The sequence below is a fragment of the Phyllostomus discolor genome, chromosome 8 (genome assembly GCF_004126475.2).
Source record: "Phyllostomus discolor isolate MPI-MPIP mPhyDis1 chromosome 8, mPhyDis1.pri.v3, whole genome shotgun sequence".
Lineage (NCBI taxonomy): Eukaryota > Metazoa > Chordata > Mammalia > Chiroptera > Phyllostomidae > Phyllostomus > Phyllostomus discolor.
This window is the reverse complement of record NC_040910.2, coordinates 89,039,963-89,058,897: the sequence shown is the minus strand read 5'-3', so window position 1 is coordinate 89,058,897 and position 18,935 is coordinate 89,039,963. Positions and strand designations below refer to the sequence as shown.

At 41.9% G+C, this 18,935-nt stretch overlaps 1 protein-coding gene across 3 annotated transcripts in view; it reads right to left on the bottom strand.

The window, feature by feature from the left end:
- Nucleotides 1–3,388: 3,388 nt before the first annotated feature.
- The window catches only part of PITPNC1 (phosphatidylinositol transfer protein cytoplasmic 1), a 225,825-nt gene continuing 210,278 nt past the window's right edge, over nucleotides 3,389–18,935 (bottom strand). For 2 of the 3 annotated variants that reach the window (XM_028522101.2, XM_036033468.1), the window contains one exon: nucleotides 3,389–7,972. In XM_028522101.2, coding sequence (XP_028377902.1) covers nucleotides 7,656–7,972 — 317 coding nt within the window. In that variant the 3' untranslated portion in view covers nucleotides 3,389–7,655. Of the gene's footprint in view, nucleotides 7,973–11,032; nucleotides 11,152–18,935 lie in introns of all 3 variants that reach the window. The other variant, XM_028522100.2, reaches the window with a different exon arrangement.

Genomic DNA, 18,935 nt, shown 5'->3' with positions numbered 1-18,935 from the left:
AGCCAGACAAAAAATGACAATTATTGTATGGTTCCATTTATATAAAATGTCCAAATAGGCAGACTCATAGAGACAGAAAACAGATAGAGGCATAGAGGCTATCAGGGGCTGGAGGGAAGAAAGGATTGAGAATTACTGTTTAATAGGTACAGAGCTTCTGTTTGGAATGATGAAAAAGTTCTGGAAATGGAGAGTGGTGATGGTTGTACAACAGTGTGTATATTTAATGTTACTAAATTGGGCACTTAAGGCTCATTCAGATTTTACCAGTTTTACAGGCACTTGTGTTTGTGTAATTCTCTGGTTGTGATGTTGTATGGCAGTTGTACAAGCTGTTATCACTGGTGGGGGGAGGTGAGGACATTCATGTACATGTCTTTGTAACTTTCTGTGAATAAAAAGTAACACAAACATTTAATACCTACCGAGAACAAAAGGGAGGACTGCGGTCAGATTCCAAACCAACTTGAGGGCAAATGTAATCCCTGGTCCTGGTTTTCTGTGTGAGAAATGACCCTTCATTGCCCTGGAAGAGCGCTCTCTGCTCCTCAGGACTGGCTCTCGCAGGGCTTGTGGTTCGAAAGAGGATGATGCACAGACTGCGAACCTTCCTTTTTTAGACAACATGTGCAATCTGTCATCGCGTTCTTTCCAAGAAGTTAAATGAAAGACTTAGGAAAGACTCTGCTCTGTCCTTACCAAGGTTCTGTCACAATCTGGAAGTCACTGGTTCTAAAATAAGAGTGAGCTGGTGTTTTCACCTTGATTCTCCCTTGGTTAAAAGAAAAAGCAAAACCAAAACTCGCTGGCAGTAATAGGCGGCTTTCAGAAAATCCTCAAGTAAAAATGCGTCATTGCAATATTTGTTATCATTGAGAGCATGGAAACAAAATGACTTAAATTGATGTTTGTTTATTTAATCAAATGCAGTTCCTTATGCTTTTGTTTCTGTAAGTAGCCAGTCAACATTGCTGCAGGTTAGTAAGCTGCAGAAGGCACTGAACATTTAAATAAATCAGGGACCTCTTTGCCTAGGCTTGCGGTTCATCACACAAACACCCCAAGAGGGTATTAATGCATGAAACCAACACAGGACTTATCTGGGAATTGGATGCTACCAACTGCTTAATAAGTTAAGACTTTTTAGAATAGTGAACTTCTAAAATGGCAGATCCTTATTTAAAAAGACAAATACTCTGCCCTGGCTGGCGTAGCTCAGTGGATTCAGTGCGGGCTGTGAACCAAAGTGTTGCAGGTTCGATTCCCAGTCAGGGTATAAAATTTGGAATAAGATTTTCAAAAAAATCACAAAGGTCCTTGCAAACATGCCTGGGTTGCAGGCCATGACCCCCAGCAACTGCACATTGATGTTTCTCTCTCTCTCTCTCTTTCTCCCTCCCTTCCCTCTCTAAAAAGAAATAAATAAAATCTTAAAAAAAATAAGAATACAAATACTCTCACTCATATATTGTCAGTGGAATCATAAATTGGTACAACTTTCTTTGGAGATGTTGGCAGTAAATATGCAACGTCATAAAAATATTTTTATCCTCTGATCTAGTAATTTAATTTCTGGGAATTTATCCAAATCAAGTAATTAAAATGAAGACATAAACTGTTACAAAGATGTTCCTAACAACCCTCTATATAATAACAGCATCCAGAAAATAACTTAAATGCCAAATAATAATGTTTAAATAAATTATGAACTTCTACCCCAATGGGATATTACATAGCTATGAAGAATGAAAAACATACTACATACCAAATGTAAAGGTATTTGTAAAACAATTCAAAATTCTTGAAGCATTTCATAGAAAGGAATGCATCTATGAATCATCTTCCATGGACAAGCAACATCTAAAGCAATGAACAAAAGTGAAAACTCACATCCTTGGGTCTGTTTAATAGATTTTTATAAAATGCAAAGAAATAGAAGCTGTTTCCAAGTTGAGAGTGGGAAAATTCAAACTTGTGGAAATCCTTCCAAATGTTCCAGTTGTGCTCTGAGACAAGGCATGCCACATTAGCGCTAGGGCTGACTTTCACAGCAGACTGCACGGAGAGCAGCAGGCTATCTTTCAAATGCTCTGGATACAGTAACTTGTGGGCTGAAGATGACAAAATGAGCCCTGGCTGGTATGGCTCAGTGGATTGAGTGCCAGCTTGCAAACCAAAGGGGTGCTGGTTTGATTCCCAGTCAGGGCACTTGCCTGGGTTGTGGGCCAGGTCCCCAGTAGGGAGCTGTATATGTGAGAGGCAACCACATTGATGTTTCTCTCCCTCTCTTTCTCTCTCCACCTCGCTCTAGAAATAAATAAATAAAATCTTTAAAAAAAGATTACAAAAAGATTCTCAGGGGTTGCTACTGAGCACAAAACTGCCAGTATCTTACATGTAGAGTCTCTTGGAAGTATGAAAGGTATTGTGGAATAAGATTTTCAAAAAAATCACAAAGGTCCAGATTTGGCTGCCCTCAAACACCCTCAAGTGGCCGAGTGGCCACATCTCCTTTCTCTAAGTTAAAGGAAGGGAAATGATCTGTCTTTTGTGTCTGCCTTTGGTGAGGATCGCTGGCACTTACATTTACACACCTGTCCCTAAATTCTGAGAGTTTAATTCAACTCAGTAATGATGCTGCACTGCACGGCCTGACTCATCAGGACATGAGATCATGTCCTTTTTTGTGTATTAGCTCAATGTCTCAACGCTGGGACCAGAGTGAGAGCATTAAGGCAAAGTACGAGGCTGTTTCTAATTTTGCCAGGAGAAGGAGTAGTGGTTACATGTTTGGACTTGAATGGAATATCCTACTAGGTTGCATGCTACAGAAAAGGGAGAATTTATAGAAGTATGGAAGATTAGTGGGCTAATAATTAAGCAGAGGAAGTCAACATATGAAACTGGAAAACAGGGTCTGCCTGGATCAAGCACACGAAGTCACACATACACATGGAGATGCATGCACACAGGGCATGAGGGGAGAGCCTGGTGTCCCCGTTGGGGGGCATGCCTACACAGCCCTTCAAGCTGGTGTTTCCTGGTTGCCACTCCGACTACAGTCTTGCAGTGGACAAGGGAGAACCAGGAACCTGTCAGATGGATGAATGAGTCTGTGCGTGTATCCAACTGGGTTATAATTCACTTAAGGTCTATTCCGGCTGGATAGTTAGAGCTAGCACCCAGGCTTTTCCCACTAGGGGCCCTGGAGGCACCATATGACTATGAGCAGGCCAGGCTTCCTGTGCACAAGTCCCCCAGAACCGGGTCTAAGGACTGGCCATTGGCCCATTCTTCGGCCTCCATCACTTCTTTCTCATCAACCCACAAATTCCCAGTTGCCAACATTCCCTTGAGAATAGGGGACAGAGGTAGCCACACTTGGAAAGAAGATTGCTTTGCACTTTATTTACAACAGAATGTAAGAAAAAGTAAGTTATTAACAATAATAAATAACTGGGAAAAACCCCCCACAAAACAGCCATAAAATGACACAGAAGGATGGCGTGTGTGAAGGTCACCTTTTGTTTGCTTTGCTTGGAGTCTGTAACACTGTGCATTCCAAAGCTTGGTCCTTCGGCAGTGGCAGTGGCGTATCGACCCACTGACCTAATCGAGATCCCAGCTTGAAATGTAAACACTAAAAATTACACTTGCAGCTACGCAGAAGGGGCATAGGTATAACGCCAACTCAAAGAATCTCTGCTTGGTGATACGTAGAAACTGAAGGGGGACTTGCAATTCAAGACATGCTTTCAATTTTAAGCAAAAACATCCTAAAGCATTTATTAACAACAAAATTACAGTTAATGACATCTGAAAAGTTCTCAACATATTCACATTCTCTTATTGCACTAACTCCTAAAAAGCTTAAACATTTACGTTTCAAATGCAAACAGATTGTTTTGAAGGCAAAACACAGAAGAACCTGGTGTTGCCTCGGCATGCCAATGCTGTGCAATCATGTAACATTTCAGTTCCGACAAGACGGTTGTTTTAGGTAGTCTACCCATGACCCGTTACAGTCACTGGACAGATTAGAAAAAAAAAAATCTCAGATGGCAGATTGCCACCTAGCCTGCTGAGTCAGATGATCAGAAAGGGACTAAAACTAGACAATTCTTGTTTTTTGAATTATCTGAATGCACACAACATGTAAAAACCATACTCGGGCCCTTCTGAAAAAGTAAAATTCCTATTGACCAAAACCAGCCAATGACCTTGTTGTCTCTGAGCCGTGAAGCGATATTAAAGAAAGTAGAATTTAAAAACACACATAAACACATTAAGCCTTGAAATTTCCACAGAAAAATGATTTCTCGAGAAGTGTCAGAATCTACTCTTAAGTCACTGTTCACTACAGTGACTTGACAGAAAATCACAATTACTTTTGGGGTCTTGGGTTTAAGTGCCTGCATTACACAACCACGACTGTGCTTAGAAATGTACACTCACAACCAAAAACATGGCTAACAAGTACCTCCAACTGTATCAAAGCCATTCCTCCCGCACAGAGGCAAAACCATAACAGAAGAGTTTATAAGTGAGCCCGCCCATGGGCACGCATTGGGTCTGCTATCACGGTGGCAACTGAACCATGTCGTGGCCTCCTTTGCTCTGCTTTACGACAGCCCAAAAGCAAAAATAACGAAGGGGTCTTCAGAGCTAACTCCTGACAAAGTTATGCGGTAGGAACACCGAGACCTTCCTATCGGGGAAAGCAGTCAGAGCCACCACGCTGTACCACAGCCAGCGGAAGCACAGTGCATTTCCTCTGAAATCTACCCAAAGTGATGCCGTCTGCAGACACCACCATAGCCTGCACGAGCATCAGAGGTGGAGATGGTGTGCACACGTGTTCTTCTGTGGGTTATTTACTCTGATTCGGCTACCAAGACTTGAAACTGGTGGTGTCTGACTCACTACACTATATTTATATATGTATATATATATATACATACAGGTATAATACAGTTTTGGTGAACAAAGTTGAAGGTTTCCACATTGCAGACAGAGGCACTGAGTTAAAGATTCTATTTTCCCGCAAACATGCTTAACAAGTTCAAGTTTCTGCTTTTTTTTCTTCTTTTAAGTTTCCATCATGCTGCCATTTAATTTCCATTCTTACAGGAATTATTAACGTTCTATATACACATTCATTGCAGGCTAGTACCCCACAATAAACAAAAGCATGTATGGAGAAAATGTCAAATGACCCTTGAAAATCAAGATAGATTAAAATATAAATCATTTATGCCAGTGATGAGTGGATTAAATATTCGAAGCGGCTAAAGGAATATACACACCCCCCTTTATTAAATGCACACAAACCACATGGAGACAGAAAACTGAACATATTTTAAGAGCACACACACTTGATAGCTAAAAATCAGACTTATCGTCGGCAGTTTGTAATTGTTATCTGTGGCATTGTGCAGGCCGTGAGAGAAAGAAAACTCACAGAAGGAAATCAGAAATTAGCTTTCTAAAGCACAGAGAACTGTTGACCTTGAGAGCGGAAGCAGCTTTACAAAGAGCAATGGCATTCATGGAATCTCTAGGTGTCAGATGTGTTAACAACCTGCACAAAAACTGGTTCTATTAGAAAATGATCCCATCCGTTCCTGACTTCAGCTTGCGAATAAATGGTAAGCAAATACATACACTACTACCACCTGATGAAAACAGAATTTTGCTTCCTAAAGCCAAACATTCTTGTTAAGTACTGTGGAGAGGGAGTCATTGAGAAGTCCAAGGGGTTTGTAAAAGATTGTTTTCCCACAAGCAAAAATCATGCTACTATACCATGCAAGGGTGTCTTACTACAATGCTATCTTCTTAACGAAGAGATGCACTGTTGATCTAAACTATTTGCAACTGGTTTCCCTTGAGTTCTGGGCTTATTTATTTATTTATTTATTTTGAGCTAAATATCAACCTGTAGATAAAGAAATGAGCTTGACAGTCTGATGTAGAAATTACACTCACTTGGTGCTGGGCTCACGGGGCCAGCGCCTGCACCTTGGGAGTTTGTCCACTTGAGAGACACAGTGCAGTGCTGAGCACGTAGAGCGGGCAGGGTCCACAGGCTGAGAGGCTGGGACAGAGAAGAATACGCTCCTCGATCTGTGGGTTTCCTTTGGAATCTGTTTTGGGAAGGTCCCTTTCCTGAGGTTGGAGGTTACGGTAAGGAAGGCTAGCTGGGGGCTTGCAGTTGCCCAACTACCTTGCTGTCTTCCTCTCGTGGAGGACACCAATCAATGCTAGATTCTGCTTGCCCTTCCTTCTGTGTTTAAAGGCAGTGAGGTGCGAAGGTGGCAGGTTTTCCCTCTTAAGATCAAAGGAGAGTTCTCTTTCTGCCACTTTGGTGAATGATCTCGCCTCCCGTCAACCTTGAATCTAATCTTGCCTTAGTGACACTTGCTGAAAAGAAAGCTAGACAGAGGGGCAACTTCTGTCTCTCCTCCTTTTTACTCTACAAATAAAGACTGGACAGTTCTGTTCACTCTCTCCTCCTACTTGACAGTATTTACTTGACTTCTGTGACATTCCCAATACTTCGGTTTCACGTAAGGAGCGAGAGAATGACAGTCTTTTCTAAGGGCTGGTGATGGGCTATGGGTTCCAGAAAGTCTGGATGTTATTAAAAGTAAAATCAGGAAGGAGATGAGAGACAATTCTCATTTTTAGGGTTTCCCCGGACCAAACATTCTGACAGAATTCAAGCCTGTTAGCTTACTCTATCTACCCTTGAACTTCTTTGAATGGGCCAGTAGTCAATGAATTCTAATTGCAAATTCTGAGAATCTTCATGGGTGATGGAAGCTGACAGGTTAAGGTTTGTTGGTACATGTAGAGGAAGATGTTCGTCTTACCTAGGCTTCCTGGTTCCTAACTCAACCCTTCCAAAACCTGCCAGTGAAGGTTATATTCACCCACGCAATTCTTAAGATTTCTGAGGCCACGAGGGCACAAAGGGGAAAGTTATTAAAAGACAGAAGTGGAATATTTATTAAATTCTGTGAAAGGTATAAATAAGTCATCATTAATTGCACTTGGAGCCTCTATGGGTTGATAAATTTTCAAAAAATTTTAAGTGTTAATCGGGCCCCAAATCCTGAGTCGGACTAACCAAAGTAGGAATCTTAGTAACTAGTCGTATTCAAGTATTGGTGATGAGCAGTTCAAAATTTAACAATTAGGTATGTTATGCCTGAGAGTATTTTTGAGAATTTCAGGTTTGATGGGAGGAAACTGACTTACTATTTTACCACACCTTGTAACACAGTGGTGCGAAGTTGTCATTTATTTACCCTTAAAGTCCACACCGACCTCGTCAGGTGCCCAATAACAAGGCTTCCTCTCTGGCTGCAGCTGTGGCTACAGAAGATGCCTTTTGTCCTTTGCATGTCTTACATTTTGCATCTAACATGATGCTGTGTGGCATATTGAGGGATTCATGTTATATGTGAAATTACTTAACCACATGCACACTTAGAGATTGAAGGAACATGTTTGAGTGACAAAGCAGTCTTTTGCTATAGAAGAGTCTTTAAAAAACAAACACAAACAAACAAAAAAACCCAAAGAACAAAAACCAAAACCACCAACCCTGGAAACAAAAATATAAAACCCCATGAAATATTCAGGTGGAGTTACTCTGATTTGGGCTGGCATGGCTTATCCAAAGAGGGCGTGCCAGGTAAATTCAGGGTGGCTTTTTTTTCGGGGTCTGGAAGCGTGAGAGTTTCTGGGGCAGACTTTTTCCGGGGCCGATCTTTGGGAACGGACAGAAACTCGGGCGCGTCTGTGGACAGAGGAGTGGACGGAGCGCTGGAAGGGGCGCTGCGGACGGAGGAAGGCAGCAGGGGAATGCTCGAGATAGAAATTGCAGGTGGGAAAACGCCAATTTTCTTGTTGGTGGCTTCCTGAGTGGCGCGTTCAAATTCTCGGACTTCATCCATTGTCATGTCTTCAAAGAAAAAAAGACAGAAAGGAAAATGAGCAGCTATTTAGAAGGGGTACAAATGCTTTCATCTCTATGCCAGTTTTTAAGGGACCTACGGGAACACTACAATAAGGGGCCCCTCTGGTTTATAAACCCAAATCATCACTGAAAGGCTAAACCCTAGACGCCCTGAATTTTTCCTTCCTATAAAGGCAAACCTCTGAAGCAGTAGTCCCTTATGGATATGCATCCAAGACTTCCCTAAACACTCGTCGGTGAGCGTTTGATGTATTCTGAATAAGGAAAAAACGGGAGAGTAGAGAACCCGACCGTAGCAGTGTATGTGTGTGAGGGTGCAACTACTGTCAGACCTGGCCATGTTCTGTACAAAGGGAAGGAAATTAAAACAATCAATGACTCCAGAATGATGCATACAAGGAGTGGCAAAAGTAGGTTTAAAGCTGTATGTGAAAGTTTATTCTTGGATTATAATTTATTAATCATTATATTATTTTTCGTACGAACACTGTTCTGAAAGGAACACTGTAACTTATTTTTGCCCTACCCTGATAAATAATAGGTCACATAAGAACACATGAGCAGCCCTGGCTGGTGTGGCTCCGTGAATCAAGAGCTGGCCTGTGAACCAAAGTGTCGCCGGTTCAGTTCCCAGTCGGGGTACATGCCTGGGTTGTGGGTCAGGTTGCTGGTGGGGGATGCACGAGAGGCAACCACACATTGATGTTTCCCTCCTTCTCTTTCACCCTCCCTTCCCTCTCTCTAAAAATAAATAAATAAAATCTTTAAAAAAAGAGAAAGAAGAATATATGAGCAAATCGGAAATACTTTTCAAAAAAAAATTTTAAGCAGATTTCCCGGAAACAATTATTAAATTTTCTGAAAGGGAACATTTTTACAAAAGAAATATAAAATTATGGCTGTGTGGATATAAAATTCAGAATAGAATAAGAAAAATTGTACCTGTAACCTTACCACTTGTTAAAAAATAATAAGACTATTCAACACACTTTTAAAAATGAGATCACGTTTTAAAGAAAGAGGTTTTGCAAAATGAAATTGAGACTCTGAAAAAATTTCAGTAACTCGGGGGGGTCTGTGTCTGCTAATATTAAACGGTATCACCCTGGGAAAACCGGGCTTTGTAAAAAAGCAGCCGAAGACATTGCTCTACTCCACACACCCAGCAGAGAGCAGAGGTCGCCTACAGTACAGCAGGATTTTGATTTCACAGTCCCTTCCAAGAGTCTCTTTGAAGTTCCCTTCCATGAAGGGACTGAAACTGCTCAACTGAAAAGGAAATTATTTCCTTATTGCTGTGAGCACGGGTGTTAATTTTGTATACTTTCAATCTAATTTGTTCCTACTCAGGTTGATGATTTAAATGTTACTGAACACCCATGCAGTTTTAATTTGTGCCAGACAGCAGCCTTTTGATTTCAACTGTTTTTCCTTATGATAGAGAAGAGAGACAATGGAAAAATAAGTAGTCCCCAATTTGGAGGAATTCCACAGAATAAGGGAAATATTGTAAGCATTCAAAATAACCACTCTGTGTGTAACTTCACGCAGGTGGGCATGTCTCTCGCTGAAGCCCTGGGAATGCCTGTGAGTTGCAGCCAGAGAATGCATGGGCTTTCCAATGGGGAGAATCATTCCAGGTACCATCGTCTACCTGGTAAACTCTCCTTCTAACACCAGTAATCGCAGTAAAATGAAAAGAAAAGCAAGCAAAGAGCCTAGAGCCTAAAGCTGCAAGAACTCGGAATGAGACAAGCACTGCGCTTAGTATGTTTGGACTGTGGCACCTCCCCCTTTCCTGCTTCCTTTGCCTGGTCTTGCTGACAGTGGGCATCTTTCAGACAGCGGCTGAGGGGGAACTGGTGTCTAATGTTCCTAAAAGAAAAGGTAACTGAAAAGTGATGACAGTTCAAGGGTAGTTTCCGTAAGGAGCATGCATTTCTAGCTTGAGAACTGGGGGAGGGGGAGGGGTCAGTCGTACTAGTCTGCACAGAGGATCACCTGGGCTGAACCTTGGGACAGGGGTTTTCTGCAACCCTGACCACTGCGTGCAAAACAGGGAGGGAGAGTCAAGGCCATTTTGACCTCGTCACATGCATTCGATTGCAGCCTTGCGGGGCACATTCCAAAGGCATGCTCTCAAAACTTAACTGAAGATTTCCAAAGTGCAACCAAAGGCCTTCACAATTCCAAAGCATCCATTTACAGCAATAGCCACTGCTCAATCTTTTATAACTACATCATCCATTTCTTAAAAACCTAATTAATGTTATTATTCTGGGGCATGCAGGCTCAAGCTGGCACCCGAAGAGATCACAGGTCTGGCCAAAGGTACATACATATAAATGACTCAGTGACTACATTTTTCTTTGTCATCTGTATCTCCTCTTCACTAGCACGAATGACTGAGACATAACTAGATTTAAAATGCTGGCACACACCATACCGTTAGCTGTCCATTTCTGATGTGCAAGGGAATAACCTCAGGCTCCTGGGGATTAAGTCCCAGGCTGGATCTGGCACAGTCCCTGCTCACCATCCCTTCGCTGCGCAGCCAGTGTGTGTGAACAGACCACAGACCCACCCTGATATTAACCTGGCCATACAAAGCATTTTGAAGCAAATGTAAGGAACCCTAAGATGCCAGGTGGGCCAGAAGCCTTTCCTTGAATGAATAACTGTTACCCATGTTTTTAAGTTACTGGCGTGAAGTTCTAGTTTTCTTAGGGCACCTGATTTCATCCCTCTGTTTTTTTATGGTGCAGGCCAGGCCATTCTAGTACCACAAAATGTTTCCACTCTCCGTGTTCTTGGATTTGTGACCACCACAACCCGCCAAGTCCAGTGGCTTTAAAGAATCGAAATGTCTGGAAGCAAGAGGTGACACTGTCCAATTTAGACCCAGCTCAGGTTCTTGACCAACAGCCTCTGGGCGATGGCACTTTTTGTGGAAGTTTCAGAATTGAGCGTTTGTGGCATTTCAAAGATCAGTTGATGTATATGTTTCGTGAAGGGTGGGCAACATGTTTTAAAAATTCTACATACACTTGTTTGGGCATGGCTCTCTATGGCATCCACAGTGGAGGAATGCTGATTGCAAACTTTTATGTTGGTTTGTTCATGCATGTTTTTCTCGTATTCCCGAACATCATCCATTGTCATATCTGAAAGAAGGTCAAGACGTTGGCAACTTCCGTTATTAAATGCAAACTTTCAATGGGGAGACTTTAGGGAAAAACGGTAGCTTAGCAGAAGCCAAAGAGAGGTTTAAAAAGCAGGGGATTCACTAACTTTATGAAGAGTGAATCATAAAGTTAGCCAAACCAGCCAAAGGGGGGGTGAGTACGAGGAAGTGAAGTCAAAACAGTCTCAGAACAGAGAAGAGTGGAAATTATTTAGGGGTGGCTCTTGGAGAGTGAGCTGAGTGGGCAGAGTGTTAGCACGTGGGCAGCACCGCAGGCTGAGATCTCCTAAAGCAGAGTTAGAAGATCCCTTCAGGGATAGGCTCAGGTTTGCCTGGTTTAACACTTACCTTCCATATACCTTTCCAAATAGATTCTTTCAGCCAGTGCATTCAACAACAGAAAGGACGCTTTCATTGCTATTATAGGAGGCGTGGCATAGAAGGCAGAGAAACAGCATTGACTGGCACAAGTGAGGCCGGGTGCGATGCTCGCACAGGGGTGGGTCTTTTGCACAGAATATAGGTGTCAGAGTGTAGGTCTGCACTGAACCTCAAGTCTAGCCTAACAGCTTGAAGATGGCTGGCACTACTCACACCTACCCTCTTCTATAAATAAACTGGTACATGACATTATGATTCTTGGCCCGAGTCTGCAGTTTTTCAGTATTTCAGGATAATAATCTGTTAATCTAGTGGTTCTCAATGGGGTACAATTTTGTGACATTTATGACTATCACCATTGGGATGCCCCCCTTCCTCCAGCAAAGAATGATCTGGTCCAATAGCCAATAATGCTGAAGTTGAGAAACAGTGTACTAATCCAGCCGATATAAAACTCCTAACACAGAACCCATCCACTTTCAGTATGTGAAGTGCATAAAAATAACTGTTAGTCTCACTGAATACTTTTGTTGTTCTCTCCCGCATCCCCCTGCCCGCCCCCCCTGCTACTCCTTGGCTGTATCACTGCATTTTATCAGCAGGTTCCCCAGACAGGCATTCTTCTGGTGCTCTCACGGCAGAATTTAACTTCATGCCTCTTTACAATAAATGTATGCTGAGCAATCGGTTAGTCGGCCACTCTGATCACTAATGATCTTGGGGATTTAGAGCGGGTGTTCACAGCTGTTAATTTTTTTTTAGGTATTTTCTGCATCATGGGTTTGGTGTGTTTTTATATCAATCCATGCGTGTCATGTGAGACTCTCTTTATCTCCAAAGGGCAGGCTTGCCAGAAGTTTACGATTTCATTCAGTGTGGTCTGGGGCCAAGATGGAGGACAGCTCTAAACCTGGACCTGGGCTATGTTATTTAATGGATGATTCCCACCCCTCCGCAAACCCGTCAATGAAGGATGCTGTCCATAGCAATGTAAGTATCAAGAATGCTAAGCAGCAGTCTGGCCAAGCAAAGAGCATGCTTTTCTTTTAGAAAATCAAGGTAACTGGAAGCAATAAAGAGATGCTGCTTTGTGATTAGAACAAATGCACCTTAGTTAACAAAAATAACACATTCTTTCAATACAATCACTTTAATTTCTATGGCTGATTATCAACATTTCTTAAACACAGATATACCTGGAATAAATACTGAGATAATTTTAAGCTAAAAGTTTAAAGTTTACAGAAATTTTTCTGTACTTAGGTTCACTTAACACTTTTCTTTCCTACCCCTCACTGTGAGGGCAGGAATGTGGAAGGCAAAAACAAAGGCACTTTAGTTTCTTTGTTCTAGTGAATTCCAACACAAATCATTCTTTACCTTTCATTAGCTCAATTTTAAAAGAAGGGCTCAAACTGTGTGACTTTGTGCTTTCAAAGACAGATCATTTATGGATGTGAGGAGGGATTTAATAGTAAAGATACTCATTACCATCTTGTTTATAATAGTGAAAAATTGAAAACAACCCAGGGGACTGATAGTATTATGCAAACCATTACAAATAATGTAGAAAAGTAATGAACACTATGGAGAAACGTCCTTGGTATATTATTAAATAAAGAATAGGAGGTAAAAATTTATGCACGTTATGTGAAATCAATTTTGTTAGAAAAGCATTATATACATTTAAAAAAACAAAGTATACATTTCAAAATGTTAACAGTGATTGTTTTGAGGGGTTGGAATTGTAGGTAATTTTCTTCTTTTTGCTTATCTATATTCTCCACATTTTCTACTTCAAATATGCACTACTCACGCAAGAAAGAGAAAAAGGTCACTCAACAATCCATTACTTGCGATCACTAGAAGGAAGACGGACACCATCGCTCTGGGAGTGGCAAGGAGAAGATACACTTTTCTAGAGCTGTGCCCATTCCAGAATCATGACCCTCCCCCCTTTTAAACATTCAGAGTTAAGAAACAAAGTTTCAGGACATTTTATCTAAAAGAAAAACAGCCTCGCAGCCAGACCACAGGAGAACAAACGCCTCCAGTGAAGCGGTTCTCACCAGATGACCGCATGACGGTGATCGGGTCCCTGCTGACGAGGAAGCAAAACGTGTTTGCTGAAATCCTGCACTGTCCCCACCCACCACACATGCTTATGGAAATGATGTAAACACTTTCAGTATTCCTCAGTAATTTATGGAAAGCTAATCAAGTGAAAATGTACGCTCCTGTTCAGGTTATCTGGTGAAATGTATTATGTCTTGCTTCTGTAAGGTATATTACTCTGTAGACACGAGTCAATTTCTTAGTAAACTCAGTTCCACCTGCCCTAGGACAGATTATCCTTTCGGAGGTGACTCGTTCCCACTGACTGACTTGCAGTGATCAGTGAGGTCTGGCCATTTAGGTTCAGGACTCTTTGTTTCCAGCCACCCAAGTGTGAGTGTGCATCAGAGAAACTCTCAGTTAGAAGAATCTATGTCAATTATTTTGCAAGCAAACTGAAAAACAATCACTCCTTAATTTGTAGATTTAGAAGGCCATAATTTACTTTTTTCCTAAATAAGGTCTTTTAAGTAAAGGCATCTTAAATAAGTAACGCTGGGCGAATGGTCCGATGTAAGAGAATCTTGGACCTAGCGTGTATTGCTTCTAAGAAAGGCACATCCTAGTATCTTTGACACTAGGCCAGCAGAGGCTGATGGACAGCTGCAGCCCTGGAAGTATTCTGGGGGTATTAATGCCCCTCTCATTGCATTCTGTGGGGCATGATTTCCTCTCTGTCCTCTCCCAAGGCCATTTCTTCCTTTCTCACCCTCCTCAGGTGATGGCGGAGAAGCAGCAGTCTCTTAGCCCGAGTCACATTCCCATTCCGGCTGCCCCAGCCTGAGCCCTACCATCTCCTCCGGGTGACTGGGTGGAGCCTGGAACCACCTCCTCTACCCTCAGCCCAGTTTCATCAAAGCTTTGGACCCAGGGGGTCTGTTCACTGATGACCTTTGTTTGATTCCTTAAACCATGAACTAAGACTCTCATTAAAAAGCAAGACATATCCCAACTGTATGAGTCCTGGTCCATTTTCTTTAACCATTTTCTACTTTTTAAAAAGTAAAATGTGGGTTCTAATTATTATTTAATGAGTCACTCAAGTAATGAATGAATTATGTTTCATAGAAATAATTCAAGTAGTATTGGGTTACAGAGAGAAGAGAATAACTGCTTTTAACCTCTCCCACAAATCCTATTCCTTCTAGAAATAACCCCAGGCTGCCAGATTTTTTTTTTTTTGTATGAATTCACAGGTACATTACTACACACACACACACACACACACACACACACACACACACAATCTAATTTATTTTACACTTACGGAATCAAACTACAGCATACTAAACCATACTATACACATTGTTCTGGCTTGCTTTTTCCACTAATGGAAAATGTGTATATTTCCATACCAGTATATAAGAAATACCTTATTCTTTTTAGTTGTTACACACAATATTCATAGAATAAGCAGATCGTAATTTACCTGACCATGCTTCTCTTAATGGGCATTTACACTGAGACTAATTTTCAGCTTTCATAAACAACACTACACCGAATACCTTTGTACCTATATTAATGAGCACATGTGTCGTTCTTAATTTGTTAAGAACAAATTTCTAGAAGTGGGTTATAGTTTATCTATACTTAACATTTTCATAAAAGCTGCTCATTTGTTCTTCTACCTATCCAAAACTGAATATTGTCACTCTCTTAAGTTTTTGCTATCAGATGGGCACATGTCATATCTCTCTGTTGCTTTCATTGCATTTCTTGTGATTAGTAGGGAGGTTGTCAGCCATTTGCATTTCTCTTTCTGCTGTTGACCTGTTCGGGTTTTTTTTTCTATTGAGTTATTGGCTTTTTTATTTATAGGACCTCTATATATATTATAGGTATTAATCCTGTTAGCTACATATACTACAAGTATTTTCTCCTACAAGTTACAAGTTAGCTACAAGTACTGTAAGCACACATTGCAGAGTCTTTCAACTTTGTTTATGGTGGCAATTTTCTTTCAATCACTTCAGTTTTAAAGAAGGCAAGCTGATTTCATGGGAAGTGGAGGCAAGATCATACATTTGAAAGGCTTCTGGGACAGGAGTCAGTTGAACGCAGAGAGAAATCACCAACGCCGAGGGAGCAAGCATCTGCAAGCAAGAGTTTTCCCACATTGTGCTGCACATTTGCAGCAATTAAAACTTTTCAAACAGAGTCTTATTACTCTAACTCAGTAACTTGTCCAATGGCACATAATGTTATATTTCCTACATTTTCTCTCCACTTCCAGGCTCCTCTGCCTAAATAGAAGGCATTTTTTCCTTGCTGGCTGGGTTGGGCCAGGGGTGGCGGGGGCGGGAGGCTCCGGCAATCAGGAGTCAGATTTGATACTGCTTTGGCTCCACTGAAACGGTGGCTGTCCTTTGGGAGGTGCCCTATTTAAACCTTTAAAAATGATTATAAATTCAACAATGCTTGTTATAAACAGCTTAGGATGGCTACACTTTTTTTTTTTTTTTTGGAGTGAAACTAGCCAGTCCTCAAAGCTTGGTGCATACCCTTTCCATGTATTCACACTCTTAAGATCCAGAATTGTAAACTGCAGTTGTGATTATTTTTCCTATAGTGCTTAACTTGAAAGAGTGCAGAGTGGATCACAGATCCCTTTGAAAATCTGATGGAAAGTTACGAGTTCTCTCCCCAGAGAAATGAACATAATAAGCACACACACACACAAAATGTTGCATAAGAGCCACGGCACTCAAGTTCACATGAGGCCATTGGAAAGTGCAGGCGTGGTGAACTCAACCAGCTAATGCTATCTCCACCTTGAGCTAGCTTCACTCATTGTGAGCTAGGGACTCCAAGATGATTTCTAAGTCATTTTCATGAGGTGGTTTCATCTACGCCAGTCAGAACTGACCCCCAGATTTTTTTTGGAAGGATGAGGATTTCAAAGACATTCAAGAGGTTCCCTCCAATCGCAGCCTCCCTCTAGTAATCCTGTGTTCCTCTCCCAAAATACAGTCAGGCTGTGAATCAAAACCATGCCTCTGTGAAGCGGGGCTGCCTATTTTTATCCAGCCCATCTTCGGAAATGTGCTGCTACTTCTCTGATTACTGTTCTAGTCATGCAGGAGGCACCCGAGGCTCAGGGATAAAGACCAATCAAGCCTTTGAAAGACAAGCTCCAGTCCTCCCACAGTGGAGATGGTTACACTTCACCATGAATATGAGCAGCACAGCATCTGCTTAGGGAAATAGTGATGCGACAGCAAAACGCTGAAAACTCCGAAAAGACACAAAATTAAAATCCTGAGGCAAGAAAAGATCATCGTCAACTACAATGTCCTTTTTTTTTTTTTTTTTTAACTTTTGCTTACACACCGGAGGTGGCAGGTCTAGTTAGAAAGACAGCCAGGGCTGCCACCGCACAAGGAGAGTGTACACTCTGTGCCCTGCATGGATGCACAGCCCAGGAGGTGAATGAGGCTAAAATTCAGCCCAGAGCCAGTAACACCTGCAGAATCTGCTTAAAAGGGGCACCTTGCTCTACTTCTCACAAGGCACCAGAGTTTGGCAGGTGGCCCTGAAGACATCTACCGTTCTCTAGTCTAACCTGCTTGTACTGAATTAAACTGTCCTTCCTTGCCATCTAATCTGGTTTACAGTCCATGCCATACCGCAGATGCTCTCAAACTTTATCAAGCATCAGAATCACCTGGAGGGCTTATTGAAACACAGATTGCTGGCCTGTACCCCAGTGTATCTGACTCTGTGGGTCTGGGGTAGGGTCTGAGAATCTGAATTTCTAACGAGTAACCAGGGGGTGCTGATGTTGCTGGTCCAGGGGCTTCACTACCAGAACCAGGCCATAAGCTACAGGCAGGAGTTTTTTTTGTTGTTGTTGGTTTGTTTTTACTTGGGACCTTTTCCATGTTTACTAATGACAGCATCACTGAGCTTGTATAGACCAAAGGAAAAGAAGCAACTTCAGGTACCCCAAACTGAAGGGCTATCCTGGTAGACATTTGGCTTTGTAACAGTGACATACACCCATTCCCCCGAGAAGCCCATAGTCCCCAGCATTACCTTGGATAAGGGGCCGAGAAGATACTCTGTGGGCAGGCCCATTTCCATTCAATTGCCTTGAGTGTCTGCATCTGGGTAATGAAGGAGCCACTGTGTTGCTGGCAAAAGGCTCAGCTGGGGGATGATGCCAGCAGTAATTTATATGAGATGGATGGGGTGGTTCTCAGGCCCTGTGCTGAGTGAAAACCCTGCTTGTTTTGGTTGGGGCTAGGACTGTGTACACAGAGGGCGGAGATCTTCTCTGGGGAGCCCGAGGCCCCTGCTGGTCTGCATCCCGTAAACCACAAGCTGTTTTTCTGCACTCAGATACAGAACAGGCTTTTTGTCAATAGACTCCTTGAGTTCTGTCTCCACCTAAGCCATCGAAGGTATTGGGTTGGCCAAAAAGTTCATTTGGTTTTTTTCCGTAAGATGGCTCTAGTAGTGCTTAGTTGTTTTTAATTTCACTCGAAACAATTTTGTTAGATTGTATTATGACAGCTATCACATCAATGTGCATTAAAAAAAAACCAAGATTGGTGAATTTTTGTGTGTACCATTTTAATATTGAAGATGGAAGAAAACATGCAACATTTTTGGCATATTATGCTTTATTATTTTAAGAAAGGTAAAAATGCAACTGAAATGCAAAAGCCTTGTGCAGTGTATGGAGAAGGTGCTGTGACCAACTGAATGTGTTGAAAGTGGTTTACAAAGTTTTGTGCTGGAGATTTCTTGCTGGACTATGCTCCATAGTCAGGTAGACCAGTGAAGTTGATCGTGATCAAATTGAGACATTAACTGAGAACAATCAACGTTACACCACGTGGGAGAGCTGACATACTCAAAATATCCAAACCAATAAAGTTATTGGTGAAAATGAAAAATGTGTCTCTTATTTTATGGAAAAAAAACCATACAGACTTTCTGGCCAACCCAGTAAATAGGTAGGTGTTCTCTGTGAGGTCTCTAGGACTGGAGACCTCCAGGTTCCTTTGACGCATTATTTTAGCTTTGGGCCTTTGTAATAGTTTGAGATTTTTCTTTTTTTGGACTAAAAGTATTGAAGTCTCTTCCTTATGCCAGGCTTGGCTTGCCAAGTCGGTCCCCATCCTTCATACCCCAGCAGTTCACTTACTAGCGACCCACCCACCATTTTTTCTCTTTCTAGATCGGCCTCTGCTTGAACCGTTCTTCCTGACCAACAGGCTTGTAGCGGCTTGTCCTCTTGGCCAGGACCCAACTACCCTGTGC